General features: G+C 50.7%; 1 protein-coding gene across 1 annotated transcript in view; it reads right to left on the reverse strand.

The window, feature by feature from the left end:
- Window positions 1-2485: 2485 nt before the first annotated feature.
- Window positions 2486-12721, reverse strand: part of DPYSL4 (dihydropyrimidinase like 4) — an 11380-nt gene continuing 1144 nt past the window's right edge. Inside the window, 13 exon segments of the mRNA XM_026065655.1 lie at window positions 2486-2577; window positions 2866-3016; window positions 3508-3687; window positions 4831-5001; window positions 5680-5821; window positions 6136-6292; window positions 7604-7724; window positions 7846-7914; window positions 8942-9022; window positions 9116-9177; window positions 10129-10293; window positions 10379-10557; window positions 10639-10727. Coding sequence (XP_025921440.1) covers window positions 2486-2577; window positions 2866-3016; window positions 3508-3687; window positions 4831-5001; window positions 5680-5821; window positions 6136-6292; window positions 7604-7724; window positions 7846-7914; window positions 8942-9022; window positions 9116-9177; window positions 10129-10293; window positions 10379-10557; window positions 10639-10727 — 1659 coding nt within the window.

Here is a 12721-nt window from a genome sequence, read left to right on the forward strand (position 1 = left end):
YCCGTGTGGGGAACAGGCCTTACTGATGCCTATTTATGCGTGGTCCCTGGAGAAGCAATCGCAAGGAAAGAGTGGCTGTAAAAAGGAAAAACTGTAAGAAGTAGATAGCTTTGCTTCATTGCTAAAAACCGTTGCAGCCGTGCTGCACCGCCTCCGCGGCTGCGTTGGCTCCTGAGTGTCCCGGCATCTCCGGGCCCYGCGGCCGGCGCCGGCTCCTGTTGGAAACACCTCACTTTGGAAGTCTCCGCACCGTTTCTCGGCTCTCTCTGCGGCTTTAGAGCCTGATTCGGCTCCAGGTATAAGCAAAACTCGTGGTGAAGTCTTGCAACACTCCTAGTGCAAAACCCCATAACGCAGAGCTTGAYGCGCGTCGGTAGCTAGCTCTGGTTGGCGTCTCCATGAGAACCAGAATACGGTATTTTTCTGCGTATAAATATTTAAATACATGTATTTTTTGTATGACGGATTTGTACAGGGTGCTCCATTACCCGTTGTGAAAGGTCTCCATYGCCTATGAATTACTCTCCTTAAGATTCCTGGCCATAAGGTGATTTCTTACCTCCGTTGTATTACAAAGTTTTGGAAAGTTGTATATTTTAAAATGTTTCCATTGAATTCTGCAGACTTCACTGGGAATTTTGCATAGAAAAGAAGTGCCAGATCAGGCCCTAATGTTTCTTTTGATGCCAATTCTCTTATTAGTCTAAACCTTGCCAAAAAGAGAGTAGGAGTAGTCAAGTTATAGCAAAAACACCTATAATATGAACTTGACATTGAACAGTGCTGAAATCCTGATGCCTTGGTGGGCTATTTTTAAAAATTATTTCAGTGGAAATCAGCTATGTAAAGTATATCTTTGTATTTTATGTTAATACATTTCTGTAATTTTTATTGCATGAAAAATACTACCATGTCACAGAAGGAGATTTAAGTCGCGACAACAGATTTGTGTTTTTGCAGATACTGCGAGAAGCCATTGCATAGGTGGAGTAATAAATGTGTATTTTTAACATTGCCAAGACACTTGGAGTCATTTCTAGGTTATTGATCTCTAGAAAAAAAAAAACCAAAAAAACGGGCTTTCCCGCTGCAGCTGCCGGAGCCGCCCTGGCCCGTGCGGACCTGCCGCACGTCCAGCCACGGTGGGTGGGTGGGAGCGACGGCAGGACCGGGGGGGCTGTTTAGAAAGACTTTGAAGAAGAGACCCTACCAAAAGCATCTGTCAGCAAACCAGCATTTTACCGAGCCGCCCTTCCCGCACAGGCTCAGACAGCAGGGCAATGGCACATCGACAAAAAGAGGCTTTTTTGCCCCAAAGGTAGTGGTGAATTTGCAGCTGGGCTCAAGTAAAGACTGGTAGGTGAAAGAAAGGGGAAAGTGCAGGTCTTCATCTGGAGATCTTGCTTTGAGGAGAAGACCTAAGCGCCTAAAGCTACAGCCTGGATGAAGGGTTGCATTCGTCCTTCCCTGTGTCACCAGCACATCACACCATGTGTGGTTTCCACTGCCACCACTTCAAAATAGCAAATAAATCAATGTACAGTAGCCTTGGTGCAGGAACACAGAAAAATTGAATGAAATTATTTGCTTGAAATTAAATATAAGATGTATGAACAAATGCATTTCCGTATGCGTTTGATGCAGCAGCTACTCCAGGTCACTGCACTGGGCTACGAGCTGGACACCAGACCTCGCGCTGGCACRGGCGGCCAAGGAGCTGGGTGGTGTTGGGGGGGACGTGGGAGGGTGCATCCATCATGCACCATCATGCATTTAAAAAAAACAACAAAAGTGGAAAACACAGAAACAGATTAAGATTAATCAACCACTTCTATAATTACGTTTTCCAACAAACTTTATTGAAAGCAATGAACAAAAAACAAGTAGTGAGGCATTCGGTTAGAGGAACATGCATAGATCCGTGGCATGATGTGGCGTATGTGTTTGCCTTTAGCGTACACACCTTTAAATATAATAAACTGGTTATAATAACCTGTATAAAAGAGTCTGTCATATGCAACTGGCCTTCAAATACGGCTGTAAGACTTTTACACTTGCTACTTGGAAAACTGTATAAATAACCTCTAAAAACCAGGACTAACCACAGGAGGACACCGCACTGCATTTCCGCTGCCGGCGGCACCACGACCGTCCGCTCTCCGGCGGCGACTCAAAACTGTGCAGGGCTGAATGCGTCCTTTTCGGCTAAAAAAAATCCTTAGAACAGGAGGGGCAGCGGTTTGCACTAGGAAGGAGCGTTTGCACGCCAAAACACATCGTTCTTCGTCCCGGCTGCACGACAGCTAGGGCGGCTCAGCACATGGAAACGTACGTCTAGGTGTTCGCATGCAACACACCGAGGGTTTTCTGAGGAGCTATTTGAGTAAGAAACGGGGAAAACCTGAGGGGAGCGCTACGTGGCGGCTAGGCTGTGCCTACTTTCCGCTGAGGAAGAGGAGGAGGAGGAGGGATCCGGCYGGTGCCGCTAGGACAGGGAGGTGATGGTGGAGCGGCCGCCCGGCGGTGCAATGATCTTCTGCGCCGTGCGCCTGGCAATGTGGTCGTCCGCCTGCGAGCCTGCGGGGAGGGGACGGGGGGGAGAGCGGTGCAACGCAAGCCAGCAAATACCTTGCACAATATTTTGCAAAATGCTGCTTGTGCAAAACACTCAGTTTTTGACATGCATTGGGCACTTGCAAACTGCACGGTTTGGAGCAACTTTGCTTGCCCGATCACCCCTGTTTTTTATTGCTCTGGGCAACGTGATGAACGGCTGCCCCGTAAATTAATGGTCTATATTCTTCATTTTTACGACATCCATGCAACCGACCCCATGCACCTTGCACCGCGGCGGCGGCAGCTTACCGGAGAGGCTGAAGCCCGACCGGTGCAGGTTGCGGACGGCGAGCGCCTGGCCTTTGCCGGAGCAGGGAGCCGTCCTGGGGGCGGCCGCGACGGCGGCGTCGTGGACCGGCCCGTCGTAAAGCCCCCGGGGGACGCCGTGGACCTCGGCCAGCTGCGGGGCAGAGCAACGGGCGCGTCGGCCACGCCGGGGCCGCAAAACCAGAGGGGGGGTCGAGTTCCCTAAATAACGAGTTCCCTAAATGAACCTTCTTCTGATTATTTCAGATAATTATGTAAGAGAGGGGAACATCATACTTTCTAATCTATAAACTCAGCAATAACGCTATTGATAATTATTGGGATTTTTTTTGACCTCACAATCAGCTGCAATGGAGCTCAGTTATAGTCCTGTCGATATGGGACAACATCTGTAAAGAAATTATCAGTAAAGGTAAGTGTATTTAGCAGAGGACGGAGGGTGCATCGGTCAGGCAGGGAGCAGGYAAAGGCCTAAAAAGAAGTAAAAGACGGGTAATATTCTTGTTTCTGGAGGGGCTCTGCTTGCCTGCTCTGCCACAGCGCTCTGGGGGCCTCACGTAGCAGCGGCTGCAATAAAATAATTGCAAAAAAATACAGGACTGTTGCAAAGAAAGTTCTCCTTACCCTGTTCCTTGCCTTTATTCTTTTATAAACAAAATCCGGGAAGGTCTTTCTAGGAATGAAGCGCCCGGACCCTGGCGTGACGAACAGGCTCCCCTCTTCCAGGACAACCCGTCCCTGGCTTATGACCACACTAGGAGCCCCGTGGCATTCGAGACCTTCAAATATGTTGTACTCCGCGTTCTGGGAAAAAAGAGCCAGGATATTAAATAAGTTCAGGATTTAAGACAAGGAGGTCACAGCTTATCCAGCTACAGCCCCCGCACACGCACATTTCTGTATGTATATGTCGCTCCTCCTGCACAATTCGTTGTCCCTTAATTTACCCTTTATTTTTGAAATAATAATCCTCTAATCGGATGACCTAAAGCAAATACTCAAAACATTCAGTATTTGCCCAAAAGACATGGCAAACTAGATTTTTTTTTTTACTAAAAGTGACCAATTCATTATCTCAAAACCCCAGGGAGCTCTGCTCAAATTCTCCAATTGGTGACAGAAGTTCTTGTATTTTTTTCTGAGATGTTGCAAAATTCTTCTACCAAAATAAATATTAAGAGTCAGTTATATTTTATGGGAAATGCAAAATCATGCAATTTTTTCCAAATCTTCCCATTACTATCACTACCAACCTTTTCCAAAAAATAAACTTTTCAAAAACAAACTTTGCAGTGAGAAGATGTGTTTCCAAAGAGCAAAAGTGCATTTTCTGGACTGATGAAACAATCTGTGTCCATTTTTAATACAAAGCAATTGAATATTTCAATCATAATAATGATTTTCTTCAACTAAAAATATTTTGGTGAAAGAAAACACATTCTTTTCAGAAAATGTTTCTGCCTTAATTTAAATTAGCTCTCACATTACTGATAATACCTTGAATGCACCCCCAACTTTCAGCTACAGCTTTATGTCCGAGGCTCATGTTGGAAACTGATTTGGGGGTGTCAGTGACCTGGAAAACCATGGATTTTTACCATTAGAAGACACATCTGAACCTCTCCTCTCTAAGGAGGTATCACCCGATGAGGGCCAGCAGAGGAGAAAGCATGGACCTGGCTCTCCACATGCTGCCGTGTCCGGAAACACGTCACTTTTCCAATTTAATGTTTTAAGGAGTTGCATTTTCCAGCCCCAGCGAGTCCATCGAACAACCCGGCAGCGCGTAACGGGGGGCAGCGCCTTAGYGAGGTCCTTCGTCATCTCACCCCCCGCTAGTCGTCTCCCACTGAACGAGCTAATCTCACTCTGGAGAAAYGCGCTGTTTCGCTATCATCCTCCGACTGTGGAATCGGCTCAGAAAAGATAATTCTAGAAATGTTTTACCGAATTGTGGGTTTTTGCTGAGATAATCTTCRTAGCCTTGGGGTTCCACAAAACCAAGTCAGCATCAGACCCGACGGCAATTCGCCCCTTCCTGGGGTAGCAGTTGAAGATTTTGGCCGCGTTCGTGCTGGTCACTGCGACAAAATCGTTCTCATCCATCTTCCCTGAGACCTGGGAGAGGAGAGGAGCGCTCGGTAAGGGAAGGCACAAGGGCATTACCCAAAGAAACCYGCGTTTTTGGTACAGATGCAGTGATGGCTGCCGATCGCTCTGCTTATCCCGCTGCACAACTTGGGAGCAGCCTGTCCCCATCGCAGAATGGTGGAGGTTGGAAGGCACCTCTGGAGATCATCCAGTCCAACCCCTCTGCTCCAGCAGGGTCACCYGGAGCACGTTGCACGTCGCGGCAGTCGTGCGGCACCGTGGAAATGCCACGCAGCGGAAAGGYGGCCGTGGGCCCGGCAGCCCCCTCCGCTGGGGCAAGGAGCTCCCTGCTAGGTTTGGGGGAGCTGAACCTTATCCCTGCGGACTAAATAACACAACAGAGATTTTTTTATTCCCCAACCCGGCCCATGAAAGTTAAGGTCTAGGAAAACCAAGACTTCTRTCAATCAGTAGGCTCCAATCCCCATACAGGAGTCCTCACTTTCACGGGAAAGGGGTTAAGGAGATGGAAATGAAGCAAGCCAAAAGCAGCGGTCTAGACAACATCACGCTTTATGGCTGTTAAAGACGACGGTGAGATTCTCGCRCTTGAATTAACGAGAAACTCGACACCATCTAACGCACGCTGCTCGGGGCGCTCGCGCTCGCACAGGAGCAAAGACCCAGCRCTGCCGCGGTACCTACCACACACTTTTCCCAAATCACCGACATGCGCTCCTCGACGCCGTTCGTCCCCTCCGGAATCAGGGTGAAGTCATCTTTTCCCACCGCCTTCTGCGCAGTGGTGAACACGCAGTGAGCGCTGCCCGTGACCTGCAGATCCCCGCTGAGGTCAAGCGGGACGGGTTGAAGGACACAAACAACAACGGCTTCAACACGGACACAAACAAAAAGTCTCCTTTTCTGCAGCTCTTTTTGGGTGAAGTCACCCCTGCCTAGAAGACGAGGTGTGACCCAAGTGGTTCGCATGCTTCATGCTTGGTCTACTTTGCGGGACAGGTCACCTAGCTGAGATGCACCCACCAGTGAAGCAGCAGCCACCTCCAGCCCAGCCACCGCTCCGCAGCTGACGCCACTAATATCATTTTAAAGCCGCGCTCGGGATGTCAGGCAGGAGCCTTTCGGCCCGCGCCAACCTACCAGGCCAAAAGGGAGGTGAGATGGTCGGACGTCGTCGGGTCGGGGCTGATGGGCGGCGACGTGACGAAGGCGGCAGCCTTGGCCCAGTTCTTGCTCCAGTAGTGGGACCCATCGGTGCCCAGGCTGGCGGTAATTGGCTCCCCGTACACAACTGCGCCTAAAGAGCATCAGCAGTAACGAACAGAGCTGTGAACGTGCAGCACAACTCGCTTTTTCACACAATACAGACAAACCCTATGGGCGAACAATAAAAGACSGTTTCATCCATCTTCAGTGGTCTCGGTATTTCAGCTTTCTGAATTTACACCAGTCACTCAAACTAGCTCAGGTTACTGTTGCCAAAACAAATTTCTCAATCTGTCTATTTCCTCCTTAGACAAAACACACATTTACATCTAGAAATAGTTACGTGCTCAATTTGACACCAAAATGCTCAGAAGTGTTAGAGACTTTACATGCCATGCACACTATTTTGTAAATGGGAACGCTGTATTACAGACCCAGAGAAGGGCTGAGGCTGGCAGGGACCTCTGGAGATGGTCTGGTCCAGGCCCTGCTCAAGCAGGGGCAGCTGGAGCAGGTTGTGCTCCCAGCACCGTGTCCGGTCAGGCCTGACCATCTCCAAGGATGGAGACTGCACAACCTCTCCGGGCAACCTGCTCCAGTGCTCAGTCACCCTCACAATAAAAAAGTGGTTTTCCTATGTTCAGAGGGAATTTCCTGTGTTTCAGCATGTGCCCGCTGCCTCTGGCCCTGTTGGGTTTCATCCTCTTTAGATCCCCCATCAAGTATTTGTACACACTGGTGAGATCCCCCCGAGCCCCATCTCCTCCAGGCTGAACCGTCCCAGCTCTCTCAGCCTCTCCTCGTATCAGGGATGCTCCAGTCCCTTAATTATCTTTGTGGCCCAAATACATGTGGAAAATGCATGTGAAGGCTTTCTTGCAAAATCTGGTAGCTTTAAGCATTCGGTACTTTCACAGCCAAAAGGAGTATCAGGTAAATCTGGTACAAATCAGTGTCTCTCCCAGGGAACGACACTGATTTAGGGCTGATGTGGACCGCGACCTGTCTCCAAGTGCTGTGTTCTACCTTGTTTCCCCAGAGGAATATTTCTAATTCCTCCCTACCCACACTTTGCATTTGGAGTTTGTTCCAGTTCCATTTTTCATTTAGTTCACGACAAGTGAACTCATGGAAGTGAATTCTTAACTTTCCCTTTTTTCAGCTGTGCCTGCTGAGATGCAGGTATCAAAGTTTCAGACAAAATTCTCCAAAACTTTTGAGTTCATTTCAGAGCAACTGAGCTCTGCTATATTCTGCGAACGAAAGCCAACACCAAGGTTTAGCGCGCTTCAGACGTGAGAAGACGGGTGCTAATGAGTTCTTCAACCTCGCAGTTATTTAAGTGTGTCTAGGAATACCGTTACAGCTCCAGTCAGCGCGCAAACACGATGGAGCGCGTTACCTTTTCTCTTTGCTTGAGCTAGCACATCTGCTGCACCTTTGCTCATTATTTTTGTGACGTACAAGGGGCAATTGGCTTGTTTCGCTATCGTGATGGCACGGTACACCGCCTCTGCTTCGACCTTGGGAAAGGAGAAGACAAGCAGACAAAGCCTTAAGACATCCCTTTGGGAGCTGAACAGCCACGAGTAGAGACCGTTCTCAAACTCTGAACAGGTCTGCTGGAAACCGTGAAGGTGTTACCTCCTCCGGGCGGCTAAGAACGTGCCCTTCTGGCCCCGTGATCCCAAGCTCCAGCAGCCTCTTCTGCTCCTAAGTGAACGGAGATGAATGAAAGAAGCAGTAAGTAATACGAATAGTCTGTCTGCAACAATGTGGGACACGAAACGCCTTGTTCAGCAGTACCTGCAGGACGACAGAAATCCATGAGCACGACTACGAAATACCATTTATATGTATGATGCTCTATAAAGTGCTGCAGCAACTTTGCAAGAGAGAAAGTAAGACCAATTTTACGGTGATACCTAGCACAGCGGTTTGACAACGTAGTGCTGCTCAACTTGGAAAAGATCAAGCACAAATGATGACAAAGAGTACGCTCTTCCYGAGTCGTTAGTTCCTGCACCTGGGACACGCTCTGCACCAGGCAGCTGAAGGCCAAGCGGCTGCGTTAGATGAAGAACTGCTCTTCCTCCAGCACCTCTGGGGCTGGCAAGATCTCACATCTCTTACTTGTAAGTGCTGGCTTGTACTATTCCCGCTGTTTTCATACTCTTCCTTCCACCTGTACCTGTGGAGGACCTTGCTCTCAGGGGACTTCTACTGCTGTTCCTTTCGCAGCCACCCTTGGAGTTTGTCCTCGGGGCTCCAATGTCACCGTGCCGGCAGCCTGGAGAAACGCTCCAGGAGACACTGAGCCCCTTGGGATCACAGTATGTTTCACAGCCAGCGAAAGAAGAGGTTTGCCAGGAAAGATCCAGGGCAGGGGGGATTAGGCTCTATCCTGTTCTTTCATATAAAACCATTTAATAAACCCATTTGAAGGCTTGGGATTTACTTTCATTTTAAACTCTTCACCCACACAATATTGGCCAGTTAAGTGACCATGACCCAAAATGAACTACAAGTCTAATTCTACTTTGTATCATCTATTTCCAGGATATATTGAACGCTTTCTTTCTAAAGGTAAAAATAACGAACATGAGTAAAGCTTGCAATGCTAAATAGGTCCTCAGGTGCCAGTTTTGGAGATACACATATCCAAGCGTGTTGTGTGCTACTTGCCTTCAGCCAGGATACTCTGGTCAACCTTTGATTTAAATGAATATAAACACCATACCTCATCGATGATGTCGCCATTCTCAGCATGCACTTGGGCAATGGCTCCTAAGTCTCGAATAATGCTGAATATTTCATACATCTGTCAGGAAAGAAGGGATTGCCCAGTATCAGCTCAATTATAACTTATAGGGGAGCACGTGGGCGATCACGGTCCTTCGCCTGTCCCTGTTACCTGGGCATCGGTGCACTGGAGTTTGTCCTTGTAAGCCATGAAAACCAGGAAGGAATTCACACCTTGGAAAAAGGAAACCATGCATGAATTCATTGTCAGAGAGGGGAGCGGACGCCCGGGGTGTCTCGGGGTGGCTGAGGACGCCCGGGTCGGGGACGGGGCCCAAGAATCGCTACCGTATTTTATATGGGCAAAGGCAACAACTAACCCAAAAAATTACAATCATCACAAATAACCTGTATTTCATGGGAATGTACATAGGAGAAACACCTGGTTTAAGCTTTGAATAGCTACTGCGTTACTGCAGCCACTCTGCATTTTAATAGGGAATTTGCTGCAAATTTCTGTATTAATCAACGATTAAGCTCGTGCCTGCAAGACTGTCAATGACACTGAAGTCAGTGAGCTCTGTATTAGCACATCTCAAAGCAGAACATAGTTCCAAACACAAAAATGAAGTATTAATGAAATGCATTAATTCGTGCCACACTGCTTGCTTTTCAGTAATCTGCGCTGATCAGGTTCCTCGGGATGAACAGGAACCGCAGGCACAAGCGAAATCTCCACAAAAAGCCTAAAGCTTCCATGCTACAGGCCCAAAGTTGAGTTTTTTTTTTTTTTTTTTTTTACTTAAACACACTGCAGCCAGCCCGGAAGGCGACTCAGGGAGCCTGGTAACCTTTTCCTGAGCTTCCAAAATAGATTTCCCTTTATCGCCGGGCTCTTAACCGCCCGAAGGTGAGAGCATGTGAACAGCGCGCCGCAAGGCGTGTTAGGGCATCGATCCATTGCAAACATCCCCATGGGACAAGAGACAAGCGGTTCCCACCCGGGACCGGAGGAGAAGGGTCCTGGGCACCTGCCACATTTACCGTGGGAAAAGGGGATTCCTGCAGAGGAGCAAACGTGCTGGAATAGCTGCTTTAGCTTACCCGCCCCCTAACCTGCTTGGGTGCTGCTTTTTTATTTAGATGGGTTTATTCTTCAGCTTTTTGGCGCTGGGGCTGCCGTACCCTTGTCCTTGGCCAGGGCTCGCAGCTCCTCGGCGAGGCTCTCGTGCCAGCGGGGCAGGTCGAGGTGCAGCGCGTAGTCGCAGCAGGCCTGGCGGCGGGCACTGTCCCGCCACCGCTCGCAGGCGGCCGCCAGCGTGGCTCCGGGCTCCGGCAGCACGTGGTCGACTGCGGGAACAGGGCACAGCGTCGGGGACGGGGCACGGGGCACGGGGATGGGGACGCGAGCGGCCCGCGGGAGCTGCCCCCTTACTGATCATGGTGGTGCCGCCAGCCAGCGCTGCCTTGGTGCCGCGGTGGAGGTCGTCGGCAGGGGATGTCCCCGGCGCCCGCAGCCGCGTGTGCGCGTCCAGGCCCCCCGGCACCACCAGCTGCCCGCCGGCATCCACGGTCCGCACGCCGGCGGGGACGAGCAGGTCCTCGCCGATCTGCCTGGGAACAACACCGCGGCCCCTTAGGCGCCAGCCTGGAGGCAAAAGTTACCGTGCGAAATAATAGAAACTTTTGACTTACTTTATCAAACCGTCTTCCACAAAGATGTCTGCATAAAATGACTGATCGTCGTTGACAATTTTTCCTCCTTTGATTAGAAGCTGGTCGCTCTAATGGAAAAAAACGTTGTTGTTTTTTCTCTTTAATATTACTTCATTTAGATACTACTTTACTCACCACGAGCTTTCAGGAAGTCTAGGATGCAATATTTTGCAATTCAATCATCAAAGTTTAGTTTAACAATCCAAACTACTCTATATCACAGCCCAGCTATATTTTGCAAAAAAAGGTAACATTTTCATTGGAGAGGAATGTGGATTGCAGGTCACACAGAGCTGAAGAACGTTTTCGCATGAAGCACAGTACCAGCCTGGAGGTGGCGCGGGACGCGGAGAGCTCCATTGCCACCATTTCGCCCCGATTTCCGAGCTCTGAGTTAGGCAGGTTGGGTGGCTCCAGCCTCCGTTACTGCTGACGGGCCTCCAGGATATCTGAATGGCTTTTGCTGAAGGCCCAGGAACCATCCCCGAGAGCAGACTCCCCCTTTGAACCTTGGCAGATTCAGGGACCCATGTCTCTGAGTACCAAGATTTGCAAGCTAAGTTTTGCGGCTAAGTCACATAGGTGATGCCTCTATCAGCTCCTGTTACGGACACTTTTGGATGTATCATATTAACCTGTTCATTTATTGGCATTCACTAATTAGTTTTCATAGTCCTGTCCGAGGCAGGTGAAGCCTCCAGGACCTTCCTCCTCTCAAAGCAAGGAAGCTGCCCGCTCGTCAGGCAACACAGACCCTGCAACCASAGCGATTCGAATGCGGTTGCTCATTGCCTCGGTCCCGTTTCAGACTCCGTTACCGAGCCAGTGGTTCCCGAGCCCGGCTTGGGGGCCGAGCCGTGGTCTCCTTGCTTACGGGTGCTTCGGTGGGGGCGGCTCAGAGGAAACCAGGCCGCCCGCCTCCAAAGGGTCCTCCGCGCCGCAGAGACCGGCTCCAGCAGAAACAAAGAAACCTGCGCCCGGAGCGCGCACATCGGAGTGACCGAACAAAGCCCGGCTGCCGGGGGGGGGGGGTCTCATCTCTTGAAACATCAGCGGCTGGTTTCCAAACCGAGTAACCACTTCACCCACCAAAAAATGTGCAAGTTACCATCTGTGAGAAATGTTCTAGAAACTCGCTTTTAAAGAGAGTTAGAGATTAACCTCACGGCCCTCAACATCACGTCTGACACGGTCACAACAAAGACCCCGAAGAGCGAAGAGCCCGTCTTTGTCAGCGCTGGGAGCTCAGGAGCTTTTGACCCGAAAGCGCCTCCCAGGTCACCGGGTCAGAGCCCCAGATTTGACCGGCGGCAGTTCAGCACGTATTGGTATCCCTGGACCCAGCAAACCGAATTACAGCTGTGGCTGGGTTGAAATGCCGGCTCGCACCCGTGTTGTGCAACGTGGAACTGCAGCGCGACTTAAGAGGATATTGTTTTTCCAGCTCTCTAGTGTTGCTAAAAAAGATGTATTATCAGGGCCAAAAGGAGCAGTTCTGAGGGGGTGGCCTCAGCGCAAAAACAACGGCGGGACGCGATAACACAGTCTGGGGGACGATCTGCAAGAACGCAGCAATGTTTGCTGATAAAAGACTAAGCCCGGAAAGCATCTCGCTTCTTAAAGAGCCTCGCTGGGGCACGAGCAAGTGCACTAAGCAGCCGCATCGTGTTTACAAAAGCGCCGAGACCTCCGCCCGCTTCGGCCCCTTTGTTTCTCCTCGTCGCGGGAGACGGACGCGGAGGAGGCGGCGCGGGGGCCGCTCGGGGCAGCGGCCCGGACCCCCCCCCGGACCCCCCCGCGGCGCCTTTCCCGGGAATAACAACAAACGCAGCGTCGGACACCGCGGAGGGGCGGCGGCGGCGGCCCCGGCCTCTGTGCTCACCGCGCTGCCGGCGACGCTCCTCTTGCCCGGCATCGGCATCGGCATCGGCACCGACACCGACACCGGCACCGACACCGACATCTCCGCTCCGCTCCGCGCCCGCGGCTCCTCTTTGTGTCCGCGTGCGCGTGTGCGCGGCGCCTCGGTGCCTCCCCCCGCCCCGGCCCCGGCCCCGGCTCC

This window comes from Apteryx rowi, unplaced genomic scaffold (genome assembly GCF_003343035.1).
Source record: "Apteryx rowi isolate R43461 unplaced genomic scaffold, aptRow1 scaffold_23, whole genome shotgun sequence".
In the NCBI taxonomy this organism is placed as follows: domain Eukaryota; kingdom Metazoa; phylum Chordata; class Aves; order Apterygiformes; family Apterygidae; genus Apteryx; species Apteryx rowi.